We start from the raw sequence: 26,785 nt of genomic DNA on the forward strand, positions 1-26,785 counted from the left end.
GCTCCAGGGAAAGGCTTTCTCTCTCTGTCAGCTCTGGAGGAAGGTCCTTATCTTCAATATTCCCTTGGTCTAGGAGCTTCTCCACACAGGAACCCTGGGTCCAAAGGATGCACTCTGCTCCTGGCACTGCTTTCTTGGTGGTATGAGGTCCCCCCGTCTCTCCGCTGGCCTCTTTGCTGTATCTCAAAAGAGATGCATCTCATTACATTGTAGTGGTAGGATTTATAACACACAGGGAGATCACATCAGATGACAAAATGGGAGAAAATCATACAATACTGGGAATCATGACCTAGCCAAGCTGACAGATGTTTTGGGGGGATACAATTCAATCCACGACAATAATGTTTAGAATATTTGCTGAAAGGCTTCCCTAGCTGGGATTGCTATCTCCCTGGAAGATCTGGGGAGCTTTCGCTTCAGCCACTTCTGCTACCTCCTGCTGCTTCTGATGAGGCTGTCACTGCCACTGAAGCCCTCCTTCCCTGTCTCCCAGGTTTAGTAGCACTAGTTCAGCCCTCCTTCCCCACCTCCCAGGCTCAGTAGCACTAGTTCAGCCCTCATTCCCCACCTCCCAGCCTCAGTAGCACTAGTTCAGCCCTCCTTCCCCGCCTCCCATGCTCAGTAGAACTAGTTCAGCCCTCCTTCCCTGCCTCCCAGCCTCAGTAGCACTAGTTCAGCCCTCCTTCCCTGTCTCCCAGGTTTAGTAGCACTAGTTCAGCCCTCCTTCCCCGCCTCCCAGCCTCAGTAGCACTAGTTCAGCCCTCCTTCCCTGTCTCCCAGGTTTAGTAGCACTAGTTCAGCCCTCCTTCCCCGCCTCCCAGGCTCAGTAGCACTAGTTCAGCCCTTCTTCCCCGCCTCCCAGGCTCAGTGATACTAGTTCAGCCCTCCTTTCCCGCCTCCCAAGCTCAGTAGCACTAGTTCAGCCCTCCTTCCCCGCCTCCCAGGTTCAGTGGCACTAGTTCAGCCCTCCTTCCCCACCTCCCAGGCTCAGTAGCACTAGTTCAGCCCTCCTTCCCCGCCTCCCAGGTTCAGTAGCACTAGTTCTACCCTCCTTCCCTGCCTCCCAGGCTGAGTAGCACTAGTTCAGCTTTTATAGCACTAGCAGGTCTTGCTTATGCATGGTGCTGTTTTTCGCTCTTTCCCTCAAATTTGCTTTGAAGCCAAGGTTCCTGTGTGTGAACATCTGTATCAGATGTTTTTTGCACAAATGATATAATAAACGACACTGCATATCTCCTCTGTTCTCATTGGTGCTGTTGTTAGGTGTCGTCAAGTCGATTTCGACTTTGTGTAACCGTAGAACTGCCCCGTAGAGTTTTCTTGGCTGTAATCTTTATGGAAGCAGATTGCCAGGTCTTTCTCCCACAGAGTTGCTGGGTGGGCTTGAACCACCAACCTTTCAGTTAGCAGCTGAGCGCTTAACTGTTGCACCACCAGGGCTCCAGAACTTTTCAAAAAAAGGGTATTGAAACACGGGGACGGCTTGGAAGTGATGGCAGACACATCTCCATGAGGGCATTTGTGAACTTAAATGTGTACAACTGTGAGTTAATACACTTTAAATATAAAGACACAGGTTGAAAATAAAAGGGTGAAAAGTATATATGCAAACATTAAAGAAAGGGAGCTTATTTAGCAGAGCTTTCATCTCGATGTTGTTTGCCACAAAGCACCGTTAATAGTCATCCCTTCATTCATCAGATATTTACTGCTACTTCTGAAGCACTTAGACTAGCAACCAGCACTTTGTAAGCTCTCACCAAACATTACCTGTGGTGGTGATAAAGAGCCAGGTAGTGTTCTAGACCCTGCGATTATTGTGTGTATGTGCGCTTGCATGCAAACATGTCCATTCATGTAGGTATGTATATGTGTATACACGTGTCTATACGTGCATACGTATGTGTGTGTATATACACATACACGTATCAAGCTCCCATCTTCATGGAACTTATGTGCCAGCAGGAGACAAACAAGTAAATAAATACACGATATACTCAAGAGTAGAGATAAGTTCTCTAAAGAAAAAAAAGCAAGGTAGGAGGTTACAAGTTTGAATTGAGAGATGAGTGACTATTTTAGATTGGGTGGTCAGAGAACGCTTCTTCAAAGAGCTTCCAGTTGAGTAAGATATTGTTTAGGTAATTAATGTTAGCTGTCATAACATATAGCCCCAGAATTTCAGTGGCTTAATGGAATATTTTTTTTCTCACACAAAGTCTGATACAGCTTTTCTCCAAGCAGTGACTAAAGGGTCCAGATTCCTTCCGAAGTGTGGTTTCAACAACTCGAAATCCTTTGCTGCTAACTTGGAGCGTTGGGGAAGAGACAGCTTAGAAAATTATGTGAAATGTTGTAGGCATCAGGCCTAGACATTAGCCAATGTTTAGTTGCCCAAAACTGTCACATTGGCTAAACTGCCATGAGGGAGACTGAGAAAATGTAGCATTGCTGTGTGCTCAGGAAGAAGGAGAGGGTTTAGGGAGAACGTAACATTGCTTCTGTCATAGGCAGAAAGTGAAGGAGTAGCAATTTAAAGGTCTAGGAGAAAATCTGGGGAAAGAACTTCCAGACAATGGGAACACCAAATGTAAAGCCACGCAGGAGGGAATAGTTCAATATTTGAGGAACATCAAGGGGTTCAGTAGACTGGAATATAGTGACTAAGCGATGGGGTGAGAGAGGAAGTGGAGGCTTGATAATGCTGAACCTCACGGGCTAAGGTGAGAACTTTGGATTTCACGCTAGGTATGAGTGAAGGCATGGAAAGGTTTACACAGAGAAGTGACTTAATCTGATTTATGTTTTTAAAAAATCACTCTAGCTGCTATTTAGAGTAGACCATGGTGGAAGGCATGAGTAGAAGTAGGGAGGCCAGCTAAGAAGTAATTTGAGTAGTCTTAAGTGAGAGATCATTTTGGCCTGTACTAGCATGGTAGATTTGGAGGTGGAGGAAAGTACTTGGATGCCAAATATATTTTGAAAGTAGAGCTGATAGAAATGGCTGATGTAAAATAAAAAGCAATCAATGATAATTCCTATACCTTATGAACTGGTTGAATGGCAAGTCCTTTTATTGAGATGAGCAAGGTCAGGGAAGAAGGAGTTGGAGGCAGGAATCAAGAGTTTTAGACGTGCTAAGTTTGACATGGCTATTAGACATTCAAAAGAAGAAGTCAAGTGAACAATCAGATATTCAGGTCTGGAGTTTAGGGAAGAGGCTGGGACTGGAGGTTTAATTTGGGGTAATATTACCTACGGAGAAAGTAAAGAGGAAAGAAAAGCGAGTGGGTGACCGGGCCCTTGGCCAAATCCAGCATTATAGACGGGACTAGGAGGAAGAACCAGTACTTAAGAAGGAAGAGGAATGACTGGCTGTGAGGCAGGAGAAACTGTAGAGTAGTAGTGTCCCAAAACTGAAACAGTCATTCAGGGAAGGAGTGATTAACTGTTACAGAGGCTAAGAGGTACTGAGTAAGATGAGAACTGAGAAATAATCATTGAATTTGATCATGGAAGTTAGTGATTTTGACAAAATCCTTTACATTGGAGTATGATGACAAAAGCCTGACTGAAATGGATTCAGGAAGTAATAATAGATGAGGAGGTGGAGAAATTATTTCAGGGTGATCCCAAAAAAACAGAGCCCAAAAGAGGGTTTATTTTTGGATCAGAAATATCTCACCAGGTTTACATGTTTATATGCCAGTAGAAACACCTTAGCTATTTGTTTATTTGGAGACTAATTGGAAGCAGTACATGATGTGTTTTAAAAGCATAGTAAAAGGATAGCAATAAACAGTAACTTGTAACAATCCTGGGATTGTTTTCATCTATAAAATAATGAAGGTTAGTCTAGACGCGCTCTAGACTGTACATGAACTCAGGCTCTGACATTCTGTTATTCTATTGTGATCTAGTATGTGGCTCCCTGGGCCTTTCTAGACCTTTTGCTTATCTGCTGTGGCAGCTTTATTGGTTAGAGGCTATAGGAAATCACTACCAACACCACCAGTACCTCAGAGCCCCAGAGCTGCTGCATGACATTGGAATATGGAGTCTGGTACTTCAAAACTCATATTTGCCAAAGCCAACACATCAGCTGCCACCCTGGCCAGGGAAAAAATGGACTGTACCTCCCTTTCTGCTTTCCAAACCTGGCACAAGTGATTTTACTGGCAGAACCTAGATTATATCCAGAATCGTGATGGCAAAAATGAGCAGGAAATATAGTTTCCAGGTTTCCAGCCCTTCCTGTACAGAAGAGCACAGAAGGAGGCAGGAATGGATAATTGCCGGTAGATAATCCTACACAACTGGTATAATGGACTTTATGAAAAACTACATTAAAATTCTTGGCCTAGGTGAGCTTCTTGCTTTATCTTTTGATATAATTTTTCATGGCGTTCGTTCCTGTTTATTGGATAAATGAATGAAGAGTTTACTGTGGGAGGGATGCTTGGTGTACTTTAGTCTTGAAGGAATTCTAACGCAAGGAAAATGATTTCGTTTTAGTGTCATAGCCTTTGTACATTTGCAGGGGATTTATAATTTAAAGTTTTAATTCTTCTGCTATTTCAGACGTACAGCTTTCTGTAGGAAGCTTAGACAGTTGACAGAAATGTGGGAATCTTATCTGTTACATCAAAGAGAATGACAGAGATAACTCTATCTTTGACCAGGGTAAAAGAAAACCTTGGTCAGTCAGAAGGGGAAGGATCATTCTGTTAGTGCTGTTGTCAGTACTAAACATAGCAATTCCTCTGGTTCTTTCTCAGCGTAGAAAGCCTGCAACTCCTCTGCTTTGTCTTTTTTCTTCATTTTAGCCTACCTTTTCCTCATTTTTTTTTTTTTTCCCTCATAGTCACCTCTTTCAGGTGCTAAAAGGATCCAAAAGTCTTATAAGGTATTCTGTAAACTTAATGAATTGACATTTCTTTGAAATTTCTATCATTTCTTAGCATTATATCCTTGATTGGGCTTATCCTATTTCATAGTTCTTCTTCCTTGGCTCTGAGTTGTCAGAATAGATAAAGGGGCAAATTAGTGAAAATATCCTTCAAAATGAAGGTGAGAAAAAGACATTTTCAGATAGGCAAAAGCTGAGAGAATTTGTCTCTAGTAGACCTGCACTGTAAGAAATACTAAAAGAAGTTTTTTAAACTAAGGGTAACGATACCAGGTAATACCCCAGATTAGCGTGAAGGAAGAACGCCAGAAGAGGCCTTTTAAAAATATCTTTATTTTATGTGTGTGTGTATTTAAATGTCTTTAAAATATCTTCTTAAAGCAAAAATAACAATTTATTGTACAGGTTATAGGTTATATAGAAGTAAAACTTAAGACAATAAAAACACAAAGGGAGGGAGGGAGATAAAGGTATTCTTATAAAGTTTTTATATTGTGCAAATAATATATGAAGGCAAACTGTGGTGACTTAAAGATTAAAGTATATTCTCTAGAGCAACCACCAAAAAATACAACAAAGAAGTACAGCTAAAAAGCTAATACAAGAAATAAAAATGAAATACTAAAAAATATGTAATTCACCCAAAAGAAGCCGGAATAAGAACAAAGAACAAGTAGAATAAATAGAAAATATATTTCAAGATGATAGACTTAAATCCAACCATATTAATAATTAAATTTCATGGACTAAATGCATCAATTAAAAAGTAGAGATTGTCAAACTAGATTTTTAAGAAAGCAGCATCCAGCTATATGCTGTTTACAAGAAATATCTTCAAATATACAGACACAGGTTGAAAATAAAAGGTTGAAAAAGTATTTATACCATGCAAATATCAAGCATCAGAAAGCTGGTGTTAATCTGACTATGTTAAGTAGACTCAGGTAAAGGGTATTATAAGAAACCTAGAAGGAAATTTCATAATGATAAAAGGATCATTTCATCAAGAAGAGAGAAAAATTCTAAATGTTTAGGCCCCTAATAACAAAGCTTCAAAATATACAAAGCGAAAATACAAGAACTAAAGGGAAAAATAGACAAATCTGTAACGTAGTTGAGGATTTTAACATCCCTGTCATTTCTATGTAAATATCTACCTCGCATTTTTGTTGATTTGCCCTTTTGATGAATCCATATAGCCAAAAATACAAAATTTCATGGCCAGTTTTTCAGAGATTCCTTTATTAATTTGTGTGAATCTTAGATAGGTAAATGCCATATCAAATTTCTGTTTGCCCAATGTCTGTGTAAGGAGCCCTGGTGGTACAGTTGTTAGGTGCTCAGCTGCTGACCAAAAGGTTGGTGGTTCTAACCCACCAGCCGCTCCATGGGAGAAAGATGTGGCAGCCTGATTCTGTAAAGATTTACAGCCTCAAAAACACTGTGGGGCAATTCTGCTCTGTCCTGTAGGGTTGCTATGAGTTGGAATCAACCCAACGGCAGTGGTTTTTATTTTAAAATGTCTCTGTAACTCAACTTTCCTTAAAGCCTATCCACCCGTTTTTGAGATTGGGGAAAGAAGTCTAGCTTCCTTCAGACTTCTATATTAATTTCATATGTACCAAAGTAGCAGAAATTGTTTGAAATTCCTCAGCTGTTTAATCTTTTCATTCTAAACCTTACATTTATAAACGAGCTAAATTTAATTTTGGTTTTATTTACACCTTACTTAATAACCATGCCAATAAGTACAGTATTCTGTTAAGTATATTTGTTTCTCTTTTTCTTTTCATTTTATTGGTACTTTTTTTCCGTATTGTTTAACAAACATTCATTGAATGCCTGCTGTATGCAAGACCTGCATTTGATTTTGTGAAATAAAACCTTTTACTTATTACAGAGCCAGCAGTTGGAAGCCCCAGTATTCATCTCTGTGTATTGGTCCTATCTACCAAACAAAATTGCCCCCTTCTTCCTTAATTTTTTGTACATGCTTCTGTTTTAGCATTTTTACATTGTATTGTTTTTACATATCTGTCTTCCCAGTTAAATTGAGAGCAAAGACATAATAGTGTTCAGCTTTGTAGCCCAGGTGCATGTAGTAGGTGCTCTATAAAAGTTAGATTGCTGAAGGATAGATGGATGGACACAGTAATGAACAAAGCAGGAGTCTGATCATTAAATGATTAATTAAGCCATTGCTTGACCAGGGTAATAGTAAGGACACTTCTTTAATGTAATAATACTTGATAAGGTGTCCTTGAACTCTGATACCCTTCCAAAACTCTTTTGAAGATCAGCTTACAAAACTGCCAGGGAATATAAGGAGGCATAGTACAAAAGAGATGGTATGTGGCAAGTAGGTTTCCAGTGTAGCATATGTGGGTCACTAGGTGCAGTGGTTAAGAGCTCAGCTGCTAACCAAAAAGTCAGCAGTTCGAATCCACCAGGCATTCCTTGGAAACCCTATGGGGCAGTTCTGCTCTGTCCTGTAGGGTCGCTGTAAGCTGGAATCGACTCCATATTAGACTGTTTTCTTGCCACAGGAGTTTTCTGTGCCATCTCTTTAATGATGGTTTAGTCTAAACATGTACTTGTTGTTGTTCTTGGGTGCCATCAAATCAATTCCAACTCATAGTGACCCCATGTGACAGAGTAGAACTGCCCCATAGGGTTTTCTTGACTGTAATCTTTACAGAAGCAGATTGCCAGGTCTTTCCCCTGCAGAGCTGCTGGGTGAGCTTCAACCACCAACCTTTCAATTAGGAGCTGAGTGCTTAACTATTTGTGCCACAAGGGCTCCTTTATAAGTGTATTTAGACATGATGATCTTTTTGTTTAACTCAGTAAACAATAGGATCTAGTTTCATTGTGAACTTTTCATTGAGAACGTAATTATTTTAGACAGACAAGTTGTTATTTATATGGCTTGGTCATAATACTTTCACGGCTTGGATGAAGCTTTTCGGCTACAGGCATACCTTGTTTTATTGTGCTGTGCAGATACTGTGTTTTTTACAAATTGAAAGTTTGTGGCAACCCTGCCTAGACCAAGTCTGTCAATGTCGTTTTCCCCACAGCACCGCTCACCTTGTGTCTCTGTGTCACTTTTCAGTAATCCTCACAGTGCTTCAAACTATCTGTTACGGTGATCTGTGGTCAGTGATCTTGAGTGTTACTTTTGTAATTGTTTTGGGGCACCATGGATTGCGCCCATATAAGATAGCAAGCTTCATTGATAAATGTTGTGTATATCCTGACTGCTCCACTGACCAGCTGTTCTCCACTCTCTGTCCCTCTCCTTGCTATTCCTGAGACAGGACAATATTGAAATTAGGCCAATAAATAACCCTACAATGATTTCTAAGTGTTCATGTGGAAGGAAGAGTTGCATGTCTCTCACTTTAAATCAGAAGCTAGAGATGATTAAGCTTAGTGAGGAAGGCATGTTGAAAGCTGAGATAGGCTGAAAGCTAGGCCTCTTGTGCCAAAGAGCCAAGTTGTGAGTGCAAAGGGAAAGTTCTCGAAGGAAATTAAAGGTGCTGCTCCAACGAACACGAATGACAAGAAAGTGAAACAGCCTTCTTGCTGATATGGAGAAAGTTTTAGTGATTGGATACAAGATCAGATCAGCTACAACATTTCTGTAAGCCAAAGCCTAACCCAGAGCAAGGCTCTAACTCTCTTCAGTTCTGCGAAGGCTGAGACAGGTGAGGAAGCTGAAGAAGGAAAGTTTGAACCTAGCAGAGATTGATTCATGAGGTTTAAGGAAAAAGCTGTCTCCATAACGTAAAAGTGCAGGACGAAGCCGCAAGTGCTGATGTAGAAGCTGCAGCAAGTTATTCAGACGATCTAGCTAATCGATGAAAGTGGCTACACCAAGCAACAGCTTTTCTTTCTTCTTTTTTTTTTTTTTATTATTGTACTTTAGATGAAGTTTTACAGAACAAACTAGATTCTCATTAAACAGTTAGTACACATATTGTTTTGTGACATTGGTTACAAACTCCATGATATGTCAACACTTTTCCTTCTTAACCTTGGGTTCCCTATTATCTGCCTTCCAGTCCTTGCCCCTGGGCTGGTCTGCATCTATAGTCTTGTTTTGTTTTATGGGCCTGTCTAATCTTTGGCTGAAGGGTGAACTTGAGGAGTGACTTCGTTACTGAACTAAAAGGTTGTCCAGGGGCCATACTCTCGAAGTTTCTCCAGTCTCTGTCAGGCTAGTACGTCTGGTCTGTTTTTAAAAGTTAGTTTTGTTCTACATTTTTCTTTAGCTCTGTCTGGGGGACCCTCTGTTGTGATTCCTGTCAGAACAGTCAGTGGTGTTAGCCGGGTACCATCTAGTTGGGCCGGAATCAGTCTGGTGGAGGTTGTGGTAGTTGTGGTCCATTAGTCCTTTGGACTAATCTTTCCATTGTATGTTTGGTTTTCTTCATTCTCCCTTGCACTAGCTGGGGTGAGACTAATAGAGTATCTTATCTGGCCACTCACAGGCTTTTAAGACCCCAGATGCTACCCACCAAAGTAGAATGTAGAACATTTTCTTTATAAACTATGCTATGCCAATTGAGCTAGATGTTCCTCGAGACCATGGTCCCCACAGCCCTCAGCCCAGTAATTCAGTCCTTCAGGGAGTTTGGATGTGTCTGTGGAGCTTCCATGACCTTACCGTGGACAAGTTAAACAACAGATTTTCAGTGTAGATGAAACAGCCCTATATTGGAAGAAGATGCCATCTAGGACTTTTATAGCTAGAGGAGAAGTCAATGCCTGGCTTCAGAGCTTCAAAGGACAGGCTGATCTCTTGTTAGGGGCTAATGCAGCTGGAGACGTTAAGTTAAAGCCATTGTTCATTTACTGTTCTGAAAATCCTAGGGCCCTTAAGAATTATACTAAATCTGCTCTGCCTGTGCTCGATAAATGGAACAACAAAGCCTGGATGACAGTACGTCTCTTTACAGCATGGTTTACTGAATATTTTAAGCCCACTGTTGAGACCTATTGCTCAAAAAGAAATACTCCTTTCAAAATATTACTGCTTACTGATGATGTACCTGGTCACCCAAGAGCTCTAATGGAGATGTACCAGGAGATTAATGTTGTTTTTATGACTGCTAACACAATATCCTGTCTGCAGCCCATGGATCAAAGAGTAATTTTGACTTTCAAGTCTTGTTATTTAAGAAATACATTTTGTAAGGCTGTGGCTACCATAGATAATGATTCCTCTGATAGATCTGGGCAAAACAAATTGAAAACCTTTTGGAAAGGATTCACCATTCTAGATGCCATTAAGATTCATGGGAGGAAGTCAGAACATCAACATTAATGGGAGTTTGGAAGAAGTTGATTCCAACCCTCATGGATGACTTTGAGAGGTTCAAGACTTCAGTGGAGAAGTAACTGCAGATGTGGTGGAAATAGCAAGAGAACTAGAATTAGAAGTGGAGCCTGAAGATGTGACTGAGTTGCTGCAATCTCATGATAAAACTTTAATGGATGAAGGGTTGCTTCTTATGGATGAGCAGAGAAAGTGGTTTCTTGAGATGGAGTCTGCTCCTGGTGAAGATGCTGTGAGCATTGTTGAAATGACAGCAAAGAATTTAAGATATTACATAAACTTAGTTGATAAAGCGGCAGGGTTTGAGAGGATTGACTCCAATTTTGAAAGAAGTTCTGCTGTGGATAAAATGCTATCAAACAGCATCACATGCTACAGAGAGATCTTCCATGACAGGAAAAGTCAAGTGATGCAGCATACTTCATTGTTGTCTTATATTAAGAAATCCGCCACAGCCACCCCAACCTTCAGCACCCGCCACCCTGATTAATCAGTAGCCATCAGTATCGAGGCAAGATCCTCCACCAGCAAAAAGATTTTGAATTACTGAAGGCTCAGATGATAGTTGGCATTTTTAAGCAGTGAAGTATTTTTTACTTAAGGCATGTACATTTCTTTTTTAGACATAATGCTATTGCACTCTTAATAGACTACAGTATAATGTAAACATAACTTTTATATGCACTGAAAGAGCAAAAAATTTGTGTGACTCACTTTATTGCAATGTTCACTTTATTGTGGTGGTCTGGAACTGAACCTGCAATATCTCCAAGGTATGCTTGTATTTCTTTAAACTTTATGGGAAGTGCCTTAAATGTCTTAATCTCCGTAAGACACATCCCTCAGCCTGGAAGGTAACCAAAAAGGTTTTAATTTTGTGTTGGTGTTTAGATATGTGAACTTAATGTATGCAATATTCATGATAAAACTATGAATACTTTAGTAAGAGTTTATTAATAGACTGTAGATTGAGTCAGTATAGGAAAATCTTCATGTAATTTCAGTATATACCATAAAACTTTTTTCTTTTTTTCCTCCCAGGGTGCTTTGGAACAGGGCTCAAATTCTCAGCTGATGGCTGTCCAATATACAGAAACCACTAGTATCGGGTAAGAGAGTGTGGAGCTCTTGGCCAGGAAATAAAATAGCCAGTATTTTAGTAAAGTTGAAATTCTTACTTCCTTTCCATCTTACGTTTACTCTCACCTGTGACTGTAGATTGGTCCACAGAACATATACTATTTCTGAGCAGTAGGAGTAAAGGCAGGTAATTTCAAAAGGTTAACTCTCCAGAATCTCTGAAGTACAAATTTAGTCAAAACACTGGTCAGTCATAATCCTTCTGAAAATCTTAAAAACACATAGCTCTCCTGTCCTTAATTTGTGTCTATTTCATGAGCCCAGGGCAAGGGAATATTATCTTTTGCGTATCTGCTCAATGCCAGGTGTTCTGCTGGGCACTTTGCATGCGTTCTATCTTTAAATCCATATAATAATTTGAAAAGTAGATACTGTGGCTCTATTTTATATATGCGGAAACTGGGCAAGTCATTTGCTTTTTGTCAGTTTAAGAATCACAGAACCAGTAAGTGGCAGAATCAGAATTCAGACCCTAGCTGTTTGACTTAAAAGGTATTGTTTACAGTTTGATACTACTTAAGATTTTGAAAGATTCCCAAGAGAGTGCTAGTTAAAAAAAAAAATTTTTTTTTTGCTATTAGAGAGGTTTAAATGTGTTGACAGAGACACACCTAACTAAAAGGAAAGATAATGTGGGAGGCAATATAGTGTTGTGTTTAAGATGTTAGCTTTAGAATCAGGCAGAGTTCACATCATAATTCTGCCATTTACTTACTCTGTGGGCTTGAGCAGCGTAACTTAGTTGAAGTTTCCGCATCTACGAAATTCTGGCTGCACAGTTAATGTAATGATTAAATTAGATAATATATTAATTTAACAAGTATTTACAGAGAACCTACTGTGTGCTAGATAGTATTCCCGGCACCTGGGAGGGATGTATATGAAGATAGATATAACATATAAATTATATGTATTATGTAAATTATCTGTATAAATATGTAAATCAAAAGGTGTTTTTATTCATTTCAGTTACTACGTGTATATTTGTAAAAAATGTCTATATTTTTGATGCATGGCTATGATGAGATATGATTTCTTAACCAATTAATGTTTATAGTGAATTATATTCAACATACAAGCAGAAATAGCCTAGTGAGCAAATGGAAGTACATATGACTCATTTACAATTTCCCTTTAGGTCAGTTTTTTCTCCTTTTAAGTTAAAAAAAAAAAATCCCAAGTTTGATTGAAACATAGGTTTTCTCTTTAGAGAAGAACGAAACAGTGTAGGATCACTTTAACTGTTCTAGATGTTGGCTTATTGTGCTAAACAGTAAGAGATCTTGGAAATATTGTATTAACTATAGTAATACCATTTGAGTGTATCCTTTGGGGTAAGTGTAGTATGAGGTGTTATAATTTTAGTTTTTAAGTTTGTCAAGGCACTGATACGGCACTTTTAGTATCAGTGGTTAGCAATTGTTGAGTGACTTGTATGTAACAGGACATGTGCTTGGCACTTCACATATACAACATCCCTGATCCCCATATCAGTCCTGTAGGTTTATGTGATTGTCCTCATATTTTTGAGGAGGAAACTGAGGTTTCTCGAGAGGTTGATTTTTTTTCATCAATGCCCACTTGAGGTGTAGAACTGGAATTCAAAGCCCTTTCCACCTTTCATAGAGCCTTGTAGGCAAGTGTTTCTTCACAGATTTGATAAGAGTGGTGAAAAATAACTTTTCCTCGTGCTTAAATTTGACTACCAGAGAATTTAGAAACATGCAAACTCATGTGGCAACCTATTTTCTGATACTTTTATTATTTTTCCATGCTTTGCAATGCAACTTGACTAGTACATTTTAGAGCTTTAATTCAGAAATGAGAATTTTAGCCTTAGTGAATTAGATCTTACAAATATCCTGGTCTTGGGGCTTTTCAAAGTATTATTATAAAAATTATCGCCAAAGTACTACTGATATTTGGTTGAGAGAGATTCTTATAATTCAGACATTAATAGTTTTGGAATGGGAAGTATTTTGAGAGAACAGTTTTCTTTAGTTCAAGAACACTTTGCCTATTTTTTACTTTAGCAGGAACTCAGGAAATGAGCTACAAGTATATTATGCATCACCCAGAAGTTATCAAGATTTCTTTGAAGCCATCCGCAGAAGGGGAGACACATTTTACGTTGTGTCATTTCGAAGGGTAAGTTCATTGATGAAAGAATAAAGCAAGTATTTTTGAGTACCTGATATGTACAAGACATTGGGTTGAATACTGTGGATGTGAGATGATAGTAAGTAATGTAAAATAAGTTACAGAAAGTCCCTGGGGTTGAGAACATCCAACTTATGGGCAACTCGTACTTAAGAATGGACGACCATAAAGCGTATTATATTAAAAATTTGAGTTGAATACCATGATTCACATGCACTACTTTGTGATGCTCATGAAAACGTTGTGCAGTTTGGAAGTGTTTAAGTGTTTTATATGCATAGAAAGGTAAAATGTATACTGTATACTAAGACAAGCTTGACTAACTGACACCAAATAAGAAAAGTATGTACCTGTTCCAACTTACTTACAAATTCAACTTAAAGGCAGACTTAGGGAATGGATCTCATTTGTAACCCGGGGACTGCCTGTGTGTGCATGGAACTGTCTGAGTTCTGTAATACAGGCTTGGCATTGAGCTAGCTGTTCAGCTTTATGAAGGTGAACATAGAATTGATGTGAGTCTACTATCTTATATTTAGAAAAGATAAACTACTTACTAATTTTTTTTTCTTTATCATTTGTATAGCCATACTGTTTGTTTATAACCAAAGGAGATGTAAAAAATTATACATTTTCTATTTCGGCTTTCTAATGGTGTTCTTAATTGGTGATTGAGAAATGGGCTTCTAAAGTGTAGGTTTAATACGAATCATGGGCTGATTAATATATTAATTGTGGAATATTTGCACCTATGTTCCTGAGACGCTGTTCATCTTTTGTCTCTCCTTCATCAAACATTTGCTCCTGTTGCTGAAGAGTATTTTAGATAATCGATCAGCTTATGCAAAAGTAAATGTTTACAAGAGCGCTTTTGAACGTTAGGGTTGCTTAGACTAACTGGAAGAGATACATAGCTATTTATATTCATCTTCTTTTCCTATGAAATGAAAATATATTGTTTATAGAGTAGCCATGTGAATATCTCTGTTAGAGTGCTGTATGCTAAACAGGATAGATGAACGAGTTACGTGGTTTGAATCCTAAGTTTTTTGTTATTTTTTTAAGAGGGGGTGTTTAGAAATAAGCATACACTGAAGTGGAGAAAAGAAATTCATTCTCTGATGATTTGTCACCACTTTAACTTGCTCATTCTTTTCCTAAGGTGTAAATATCTGTCAGCTCAGGATCTTAGGACCAGACAACCTTGGTACCTGAAGACTAGGGAGGGTGGAAGTTTCGTATATTTTCAGTGATTTATCAAATATGCTCAGGTATTTGGAATAATTTAATGATGGTATCTCAGGTCTCTGCCGTTTCACACCATTCCCTGTGCTCATCTTCTTCTCTCAGTCATAACTCGTCTCTTTCTACACTGCGCCAGGATCAGAGGTTCATTTTCAGCAGCAAGAGGGCAGCTGAGAACAGAATTTCAGCAAGATTCCAACTGTATCGGCTGATGAGAACTAAGTATATGCTCTAGCGTTGGCACAGTTAGGCTTACGGTAGAAAAAAAGCAAACTTTTAAAAATGAAGCACTATGAAGAAGAGACTTGGTGGGTGTTAAAAATGAATGTGTTAAAGTATGCGTTATGGACATTACCACAGAAGAATGTTTTTAACACTCAAAAAGTGGAATAGTTTGCTTAGATTTAAGATAACTTCTGTATTATTTGATCGAAACAGTATGGTATATATTAGAAGTAGCAGTTGTGAAGCGAGGGATTGAAGTCATGGTTAATAATGTTTTTCTAGGTAAGAGAACAAATATTTGCTGCAGAGAAAATAATCCCAACTTTAAAGAGACTATTTTTATAAACATTATGTATTCCAGTGCTTGCATTTGTAAAAGCTATTTCTCACTAGTTTGCTGTGAAAAGTGCTGTTGGGAAATTATTGATTTCTTTCCCCCTCTTAACTCTTTGATGCTCTAGAAAACCAGTCTTTCTTAAGTTCAGGAAAACTGTTAGAACTATCTTTCACTTCTGTTTTGATTTTTCACTTCCTAATTACTGATTTAGCCCATCTTGGTGTTTTATACCAGGAATGTAAAGGTAAACCTTATCAAGAAAAAGTGAGGGTAAACCTGAACTTAATTAGGCGATGGTAGTTAGAGAGTCCACATGGTTTTTTTGTTTTGTTTTTACAGTAGGAAGAAGGAAGTTAATTTTATCATGATGATTGTAAACTATGTCATGGGGCAGGAATTTAGTTCTTAAATAGCTGAACTGCTCTTTGGTTCTTTTTGCTCTTGCTAAAATGAAAAGGAGAGAGGCAACGAATTACCTCATACTTGGTCTTTTCTTTCATCTTTCAATATAAAATATTCTTCTAACAGTTTTTTTTTTTTTTTGGTCTTTTCTTTCATCTTTCAATATAAAATATTCTTCTAACAGTTGCATCAAAAAGGTGAGTGGTATCATTTCTTGTGCAGAACGGTGTACATCTTTTCTCCAACTTACATTCTTAATTTCATTGCTGGAAAGAAAGAAATTGTAATTGATTTTACTGTGTAATTGGACTCAGAGATGTAGAGATTCGGGAGTCCCAGATTCTGCTTAGCATAAACCAGACATTTATAACACAGCCAATAAGCAAGCTATATAGTTTTATATTTGGATATGTATTTAACAGAGTATTTTAATATCTAAAGAACTAGAGGCAGCCATTGACTGTTTAGTTATGCTGTTATTTCATATACCACCTCTCTCCCCAGTTTACACTCGCTTGTATCCCACACTCCTGCACCCATAGAGGCAGCCATTGACTGTTTAGTTATGCTGTTATTTCATATACCACCTCTCTCTCCAGTTTACACTCGCTTGTATCCCACACTCCTGCACCCATCAACCTTATTAAAATTGAGCTGCTGAAATGATTTCCTCCAAAGAAAACTCACTTTAAAAAAAAAAAAAATTATTGTGCTTTAAGTGTAAGTTAGCAAATCAAGTCAGCCTCTCATACAAAAACTTATACACACCTTGCTCTGTACCCCTAGCAGCTGTCACCCTAATGAGACAGCACACTCCTCCTCTCCACCCTGTATTCCCCGTGTCTGTTCATCCATCTCCTGTCCCCCTGTGCCTTCTCATCTCGCCTCCAGACAGAAGTTGCCAACAGGAGTTGTTTCACGTGTCTCCTTGGAGCCAAGAAGCTCACTCCTCACCAGTATCATTTTCTGTCTGATAGTCCAATCCAATGCCAGTTTGGAAGAGTTGGCTTTGGGAATGGCAAACTCACGTTTGAGTAATGGTTGAGGTCCTCTTGTAGGTCAGCAAGGAAGAATATTTATGAACCTGGGAATCCTGACTAAGGTTCAAACTTTTTTCTGTTCTTTTGACTTTCTTTTAAGAACTTCTACCTCCAACACAATCATCTCCTCTATTTGTTCAGTTCTGTGTATTCATGTTTTCCTGTATTTTTCCTCTTTTCTCCTCTCCTCGATTTGTTTTGGTATGATTTAGAGGATTAGGGTAGAGAATAACTTTTTCTCAAACTTCCAAGTCATTTTGAGTGTGGTATAACTGATACATTAATAAAAAATTCAATTAAGCTTAATATTTATTTTCTTCTTTATGTGTTCTATAATGTTCTGTTTAGGGAGGGAGAGAAGGAGTGGATTAAAGACTGTAACAAAATGAATGCAATAGCATGGGACAGAAATATAATCAGGAAAGCTCCAAGTTAGATAAGAAAGTGATTCCAAGGGGGTATAAAGAGAACATTGAGAAGAAAGAGAGGAAAATGATACTTTATCTGTAACTCCAATAAGCATTGAAATCCCATCCTTAGATGTGGCTCTTTTGTCCACTAGTATCTAGAAAAAGGAATTCTTCATCTTCCTGAGGAAGTTCCCATTAAGAACAGGCTCTCTTTGATTTAAATGGTTGTGAATGTTAGTTTGCCATACTATGTCTACTCTTTTTTTTTTTTTTTTCAGTTTAACATAATACTATTATTATCTTGTCTATTATTAGCTCAGGAAACCCTGGTGGTGTAGTGGTTAAGTACTACAGCTGCTAACCAAGAAGTTGGTAGTTTGAATCCATCAGGCGCTCCTTGGAAACTCTGTGGGGCAGTTCTACTCTGTCCTATAGGGTCTCTATGAGTCGGAATCGACTCGACGGCAGTGGTTTTCGTTTTGGGTTATTATTAGCTCATAGTTCTGTAGGTCAGAAGTCCAATTCTCTGCTCAGGGTCTCACAAGGCCAAACACCAGGTTGGAGTGGGCCCTTATCTGGAGGCCCTGGGGAAGAATCCGCTTCAAGTTCATTCATGTTGTTGGCAGTCTTCTGGTCAGCCATAGGTCTGAGGTCCCCATTTCATTGCTGTCAGCCATGGTCTGCTGTCCATTCTTAGAGGCCACCACTTCCTTCTCATGTGCCCCTCTCCATCTTCAAAGCCAGCAACAGCATCTTGTCTCTCTGACTTCCCCTTTGGTTGCCACCTGGATAAACTTTCTGCTTTTAAAGGACTCACCTGACTGAATCAGGCCTACCAGGTTGATCTCTGTATCTCAAAGTCAACTGACTTCGGACTTTAAAACCCCTTCACAACACAGTACTGCTTTTATATATATGTGTGTGTATATGTATGTATAAATATGTGTGTGTGTGTGTGTGTGTGTATATATATATAATTGTGGTTTAGATGAAAGTTGATGGCTCAAGTTAGTTTCTCATTCAAAAATTTATGCACAAATTGCTTTCTGAAACTGGTTGCAATCCCTGCAGTATGACAGCACTGTCCCCCTTATCTCTACTCTTGTTTGATATTTCTTTTTCAAATGAGATGAATGCCTTCTTGTAGAACACTTTTTGTTTCTTTTATAGGACAGTACCTGCCCCTCAAATCAACAGTAGACACTTGAAAGTGTCTTTTCATTTGTTTCAAATACAAACACAATGTAACAGGAGAACCTGAGCTATAGCTATATGAGTGTCTCAGAGGTGATGTTTTCTCTCTCTCTCCGAGTACTTTATGTATTTTAGATACAGTACTATATTTGGATATGTCACTGCTTCTTGTCTCTTATAAAAAATTTATTAGCAGTTTCACATACATAGCATGGATTGTAAGGAAGAGACATACCCAAGAAGCTTAAATAATAGGAACTTATTGTAAGATACTTGGGGAATTGAGGCAGCACAGGAAACTGGCTCAGGAGCCAAGTCATCGTCCTGTGCCGTGCTTCATAGACTGGAATGTACAGTGGTCCTCATGGAGAATTGGGATAGTGGCTCGTTTACATTCCTGATTCAGCCGCAGCTTCAGTGGTTCTACTTTAGTCCTTTTTACATGTTGCTCATTTAAATTTTCCTTATGTAGTATCTTTTTTAGTATCGCTAGGCAGCCTTGGCTCATAATCCATGGTCTGTTTATTTGTGATCAGGAAGGTAGAGTTGGTTTCATGAAATGCGTTCTCTGGCTTTGTAAGCCAGCAACTTTATGCAGAAGGAACAACCTAGGTCCTTTCTTCTTAGAAAATGATTGTGGTAGGATCTTAGAGCTTAATAAACTATTTATTGCACCACACAACCCAGTTTGTTTTAAATCCTCTCTTTTATTGGTCCCTAATTGTTTGATCTACAAAGCTTGCCTTCTCATCTATTTTGTCAGCCTCTTAAAGGCAGAAAGCATTGTATGCTTCTTTATTACCACCCTTGACACTCAGCCCAATGCCAGCCACACAGTGTTTACTGCTCGGTGTAATTTTAGGTGTGGTTCACTAAGGGAAGTCACAAGTGATGGAAGTTTACTGTTTTTCATAATCTTTCAAAAGGTATTTTTACATCTGTTTGCTTAAAGAAATTTGAATCTGTTTTACTGATCCGAGAAGTAGTAATGCGAGCAGCGCTGAGTCCTGGCCGAGGGCTCAGTTAGAGAGGACCACTCTTCTGCACGGTTTAGGGTTGCCGTAGCCAGAGATGCAGCAGCTTTGTTTCCTGCCTGTGAACCTAAGCTTTAGAGCTAAAGAATTCATCTGGGGGAAATCTTGAGCAACTTTCTATTTCGATAGGTAGAAATTTGAGGTACTTGCATCCTCATTTTTTAATATTTAGCAGAAGCAGTTTGGGGGTGGATTGTTGTTAGACCTTACACCTTCTTTTGTAGAGAGGGGATGGTGCCTTGTGTCTGTATAGATCCAACCAGCATGAGACAGAAACTTAAAAGAGAAACTATAGGAAAGACTGACTGTTGTAGAAAAGTTGACCAGTGGTGTTATTTGTTCAGAATGTTTGCAAAGGTTTATTCCCATGATGGCTATAAAAAAGAATTTCATGTAGTAGCAGTGACATTTCCTAGATTAATACCTAATTCATGCTTAGAAGGATGGTATGATGATTCCTTGATGTATGTTATTTCTTAGAAATTTATGTGTTACGTGTGTGTGTGTGTGTGTGTGTGTATTCACAGGCAGGAGGAATTCCTTAGTAATCAAAGGAAATTTGTCAGTTTATAAGGTCTACTTCAAAAGGATACAGCTCTGTCTTTAGTTTCTGAAACTTCACAATTGAGCATACACATGGATCTTGGAGTTTGGCCATTTTCTTATCTCCCCTTTCATGGCTTTTCAGCCAAATTCTTTCTCTAACTAGAGAAAAAAAAAAGTGAATAAATGAATTTTGGAAGATACTTGCACTTTAAAAAGTCTTATCTCAGAAGAGATACTTTAAAGAAGCCTTTTTCTGGAAGACTTTCCTAATTAATTTTTAGTTTAATTTAAAGTATACGTTCTCATTTAGGTCTAAAGCACATTACAAAATATAGAGCAGAGCTCTGAGTATCTGCTCAACTAAGGTTTACTTAATGGTTGCCTCAGCAACATGTTCTTTATGTAGCCATTTTTTAATTTTATTTCATTTATATTCAAATACTAAAATCTTTAATGTATATGACCTTTATGTCTTATGAATCTCTTTCACATACGTAATCTTGGCAGTTTCTTCCATATAAGAAAGTAGGTATTCTTCGTCTTATGAATGAGAAAACTGAGACAAAGGACACAGAAATGGTAATCAGTAGAAACCAGTAACCAATTGCAATGGAGTTGACGCCAACTCATGGCAAGCCCATGTGTATCAGAGTAGAACGGTGCTCCATAGGCTGATATATTTATTTTCAATTTTCAAATGATATATGTGTATATATATATGTGTATATATATATACACACACACGTATACATTTGAAAATTTCTTTTTAAAGATATAAAATTGGTTATGAATTGGAGGTCATACATTTTTATTTGTTAGTTAATTTGTAGAACTTACCTTCTTTTTTTATTTTTGGTGACAATACTCAGAATATTGTATACTGTCTTACCCTTCACCAAAATTACCACTTATCTATTGTCTGTTTAGTGTTTTTCCATTCTCACCCCTCCTAGGGACTCCAGTAGAACTAGGCAATAACTGATGTACTCGAATACTGTGGTTTTTTTCTTTACGTTTTTGTCCTCCTTTTGTGTGTGTTGCAGATTAAAGTTGCAGATTAGTAAATGGCAAAATTATTCTAGCCCTTCAAAGCTAACCATGTTTCTTTGCCAGATCTACTGGGCAGTTTTATTGGAGTTATTTTTGTAACAATTCAGAATTTTCTGTTTTTTAATTACTTGGTTATAAATTAGTTGCTTTATTAGGTTACACTTTTGTAACACTGAAGATTAATGGTCTGAAAGATTATAATATAGCACCCGATTTCAAACCGGAATAGAATAAATAGACCTTGAGATTTCTAGTTTCTGTTTTAAACAATATCTGAAATTTCCAACATGCTGGAAAAAAAGTGTATTTACCATGTCTTAAAAAGGAAGCAGTTTAGCCAAAATAGGCGCTATTTTAATCATTGTTGCCCTAGAACTTCTCATAGAGAAGACTGTTTTTGTGTAAATGAGCTTTGTTATGGATTCTGTATCTGGTGTGCCAGATACTTGAGACAAGAAACTTTTGATCTTGAAAATCTTGTTAAATATGAGTTACTTTTGTGTGGTTTTAGGGGATTTAGTCATTTGTTCCTTGACTGTATAATGGATTGCTAAACTGAACATTTAAAATGTTGCTATTTGGACTTTTAAATTGCAAACTCTAAAGTAACTTGCTTTATTTTTGATAAACGATTTTCAGTAGTCTGTGTAACTAGACTTGTGTATGGAATAGCCGTGGACACAGAGAATTTGTTAAAACTCATGAATAATTTCAAGTCTCCAAAATTCTCAGGATGATGTACAAATCGGAGCAGGAGAATTTTCCGATTGCTCATTAGTAGTCTTTTTTATTTTATAATGTGTTTTTCATATGTTCCTCGTGTTTAAATGCCCTTTTTAGGTTGCATGTTTCCCCCGGGCGGGGACCAAGTCTGTTCGTTTTGTTTTGTCTTTCTGCAGAGTCCGGTGCAGTGCATGCTCTGTGCAGAGCAAGACCTAAACAGCCGTTAACTGCTCAGACCCATTAATTGCGTATCGGACCCTTTTACCTTATTTTTATGTCCTGCTGTTCAAAAGATTACTAGAGATAGAATTTGTAGAAACAAAGGAAGAAATGAAAAAAAAAAATCTACTTTGATGTAGATGGACCTTTTTAGCTGTGAAATGGAGTCAGTTCTGAAAGAGTTTTGAAGTTACACTGAAGAAATGGTGGGATTTAATAATCGATAGCCTAAAGTCCTGCTGGTTTTCTTTTCATCAAATTTCAGATTTCTCCTAAAGAGCGAAGAAAATATTTCCCCAAATCAGAACTGCTTCCTAAGAGAGAATATTTCTTCACATCATGGCTATGTGGGAAAAAATGTTTTTAATTAAACAACTCATAGATGCAGTCTGTAGAGACCTGCATTCTCTTTGCAGTTCTGCCACTCAGTGCATTTCCTTTGTGACCTTGGACAAAGCACTTAGTCTCTCTTATCTTCAGTTTCTTTATCTGTACAATGATAAAGTAGATTCGAATTGTTGCTCTACCTCTAGTATTCTGTAGTTTTCTTAAAGCTGTGTGTGTGTACTTGTGTAAACTCACTGAAGTTACTGAAATCATTCAGTCTAGCAGAGTTAGTACATTTTAAGGGTTTTGAAAAACAACCTTAAAAGAAACAACAAAATGTCAAATTACAAAGTGTGCCCACAAAGTAATGAGTTTGATTTTTTAAGAGCTGGAGGTTTTGTTATTTATTTAATAATGCTTGTATGGTGTTTACATCTGTCAATCTTTAATCTTCAAGATATCCCTATGAGGTCAATGTAATTCTTATCCTCACTTAACAGATGGGGAACGTGAGACACAGAGAGTTTAACTGATTTGTCCAAGGTAACAGAGACAGAATGTAACCTAGGCAGCTTGGCTCCAGTATCTTGTGTTCCTAATCACTTAGCTATATTGCCTTTCTAGGACTTTTATATCCAAATGTCATGTGTTTCAAAGTAGTCAACTTGGAATTTAATTCCATTGATCCGTCTGTTCAAAACATACTTTGAGTTTCTTCAGGTTCATTTTCCAAAAGAGAACAAGACTACAGACAAAGCTCTGTGGAAAACCAGTCCTTATGCTACTTAAAGTAATAGTGTGGGAGAAACAAGAGCCAGCAGGGAAACAGAAGAAATTATTAGAGATATAGAAGGAGGATTGGAATGATATAGTGCAGATGAAGGGAAACAAATCAAGAAATGTTTATTTTAAAACATGAACGTCAAGGAAGAATAGTTCAAAAGGGAGATGGTCAGCGCTATCAGATGTTAGAGAGCTTGCTGAAGAAAATCCATTTGGCTTGTATAAACTTAGAAGTCATTGGTAACTTGAGATTATAGTTACGGTAGAGTAGTCAGAACAAAATCCACAGTAGAGGCCATTAGGAGAGAATGTGAAGGAAATGAAGTGTTGGGTTTGGTAAATTTGGCCTTGAAGGGAAGGGGAGATAGCATGAATGCAGTTAAAGGGAAGAGAACTAAGGTTTTTTTAAGGATCCAAAAAAACCCCATTATCCTCAAGTTGATTCCGACTTATAGTGACCCTACAGGGCAAAATAGAACCACCCATAGGGTTTCCGAGGCTATAAATCTTTATGGACGCAAACTGCCACATCTTTCTCCCTTGGAGCAGCTGGTGGGTTAGAACCACTGACCGTTCGGTTAGCAGGCAAGTACTTAACTGCTGTGCCACCAGGCCTTCTGTTTTCAAGGATAGGGGAGATATAAAGTATGAGGTAGATAGAGGCCATGTGGTTGATTTGTATATGTATAAATATAAGAATACAGCATAAGTTTTATTCTTGACAGATGTTTTAAAGAAAAACAAGTCAAGGTTTTTTCCTCATCTGTATTCGTGTTTTTGTGTTTAAAGCAAAACATACAGAAAATTGAACAATTTTTGTTTGTTGATTTGCAGTAGGACTACAAAGAAAAGTGAAAGGGAGTATGGAATTAAAGCCAGATTTAAAAAAAGTAAAATCATATTTAAAATCTTTCTGAGGCATAAAAAGTCTTCTAAATCTTAAATAGTTGTTTTCTTGATAATGGTAAAGGGTTTTTAAAGTATAAAAGTTGATAGAACAATTTCTAGTTTAATTTTTATATAGATCATCTTAGAGTTTTTCCTCATATACAAGTCAGAAAACTAGCAAAATAGCCTATTAAATGATTTTAAATCTAAACAAAATTTGGTACGTACTTTTTGTTGATGTCACAAAATTTAATTATGGAGGAAGCAGCTGTTATAATTAGGAAAGCTGATGATTTATGATCTGACTCAGGACTAAGGTTTGACACACTCATGTCATCCCCTGCCCTCCCATTTGCAATGATTTGTTCATTTTGGACTCTGATTTATTTAACTTTTAACACCACCGGCAAATCTGAACACTGACACTTAGTTGGTTTTTCCTGAAAAATCTTAAGGCTAATAATTATGTGATATTATCTCAAGCTATTGCTGCTGATCTACTATGAAGGGCATTTTATGGGTAGGCTTTGAGGAGTTTCCAATTCATAGGCTGGGAATCACGCTGGTAGCTTAGCAGGATGGATGATTAGCTGAGAATAGGAGTTTAGCATATGCCCAACTATGTAATTATGTAATCGTTTGTTTAATATCTGTTTCCCCTGCTAGGCTGTAAGCACCCTGAGGGCAAGAATCATCTCTGTGTTAACCATCACGCTATCCCTGGCACCCAGCATAGTGCCAGGCAGGTAGCAGGTATTCAGTAAATATTGAATGAATGAACAAGTGAACCAACTGGATACTGAATGTCCATTTGACATCATATTATTCTAATTAGTTTGTAGTATGAGCATTTTTTTTATGAGCATAATGTGATAGAGAATTTGTGATAAATCAGCTCTTCTTGAGTTTTTTTTTTTTTTTTTTTTTGAGGCTATCCATTTCCTATGGTAAATCTAGAAATCAGTATTTGAAAATTAGTGATTTCAGGTGCATTTTTAAAAGGCGAGGTGCCATTTTGCATGTGAGAAACTTAGGGGAGATTTAGGATCTTCGTGTTTGTAAGATGAAACACTGATCTTAGTAGTATATGGACAGAGAAGATTATCTTTCAATTAGGGTGCTAAACAGACTGTGTTGTCATCTTAAGCTGCAGAATGAATACGCTCCATAACTATATAACCAAAACCGAACCAAATCCATTGCCATCAAGCCAATTCCAACTCACAGTGACCGTAAAGGACAGAGTAGAACCACCCCATAGGGTTTCCAAGAAGCATCTGATGGATTTAAACTGCTGACCTTTTGGTTGACTGGTGTAGCTCTTAACCACTACGCCACCAGGGTTTCCAGAGGGGACAGTGGGCTGCATGAGCCAGGAATCAAACCCAGGCCTCCGGTGTGGCAGGCAAGAATTCTATCACTGAACCACCCATGCGCTAAAGAGGCCTGTTTTTGATGTGTGTCTATCATACCCTCTTAGAAGAATGTGAATGTCTTAGCATTTTATCCTCCACACAGTAGTTATATATGGAAAGTATTCAAGTAAAGCTTGTCAGTTTAAATTATTGAGTCTTCCACGGACTGTCTTTTGAATGATTTATTTCGAGTCATTTATGTCTGATTATGGAGTCCTGGTGGCCCAGTGGTTAAGAGCTCCACTGCTAACCAAAAGATCCACAGTTCGAATCTACCAGCCTTTCTTTGGAAACGCTCTGGGGCAGTTCTGCTCTGTTCTATAGAGTCGCTATAAGTCGGAATGATTCGACAGCAACACGTTTGGATTTTAGTGTGTCTGAGTATAATAAACCCAGAAATGAATGTCAAAAAAGTAAACTAAAAAATATCATACAGAATAAACCAAACCCATTGCTGTCGAGTCGGCACAGGGTTTCCAGGGAGCAGCTGGTAGATTCGAACTGCTGACCTTTTGGTTAACAGCCATAGCACTTAACCATGTGTCACCAGGGCTCTGCAGAATAAACAGACTTCTCTTATTCAGTTTAAGTTATACAGCTATTTGTTTTCGGATTCTTTTTTTTATTGAGTAGAAATGCAATAACTCTTATTCTGTTATGAATGAGTCTTTGGAGGGAGGGTGTCACATCTTTACTTTGAAGTCCCTTGAAGAGGCTGATTGAATTCTCCGTCTAAACTGTGCTATGAGTTAGTAGCTTCTGAGTATTTGTTGTGGTCGAAGTACAAGCAATGTGAACTAAAAAGAGAATGATATATAATTAAAAAAATTTTCCCTTTGACTTTGGAATAAGGAAATTGCAACTTAGAGTTATGTAGGCAGACATTTATCCACTCATCTTCTGTATGTTTAACTCTGACCTTTCAGCTCCTATTTTGCCATCAGGCCCAAGACCCGGCTGAATGCTAAGAGAGTGGAGATCTGTAGATTGATGCAGATTAGTGGTTCTCAAACTTTTTGTTTTCAGAATTCTTTAGTATTTTCCAAAACCCAAAGAAACATTAGTGAGAAGTGCAGCACAGCTTTTCCATTTTTGCAAATTTCTTTTATCTCTGGCTTAATGGAAGCCCGCTGAATGCTCATATCTGCATCTGCATTAATCTGCCTCTTTAGATGAACTATATGAAGAAAATCTAGCCTCACACAGATAAGACGTTGGATAAAGAAGGAATATTTAATAACCTTTTACAGATAATTGTGGATATTCTTCTTTGGTGCTACACCAAAATTCAAAAAGAGATAGTTTCTTAAAGATTCCTTGCAATATGGAAGCTAAGTCAGTGAACTTTTCCTTCTCTGACACATGGAAATCCATTGGTTTATCCTGCACTT

At 38.0% G+C, this 26,785-nt stretch overlaps 1 protein-coding gene across 1 annotated transcript in view; it reads left to right on the forward strand.

Annotated features, from left to right (window-relative positions):
* The window catches only part of ATF6 (activating transcription factor 6), a 259,261-nt gene that overhangs the window by 102,094 nt on the left and 130,382 nt on the right, over nt 1–26,785 (forward strand). The window contains exons 13-14 of the mRNA XM_049881061.1: nt 11,298–11,365; nt 13,430–13,544. Coding sequence (XP_049737018.1) covers nt 11,298–11,365; nt 13,430–13,544 — 183 coding nt within the window. The remainder of the gene's footprint in view (nt 1–11,297; nt 11,366–13,429; nt 13,545–26,785) is intronic.

The sequence above is a fragment of the Elephas maximus genome, chromosome 3 (assembly GCF_024166365.1).
Source record: "Elephas maximus indicus isolate mEleMax1 chromosome 3, mEleMax1 primary haplotype, whole genome shotgun sequence".
In the NCBI taxonomy this organism is placed as follows: domain Eukaryota; kingdom Metazoa; phylum Chordata; class Mammalia; order Proboscidea; family Elephantidae; genus Elephas; species Elephas maximus.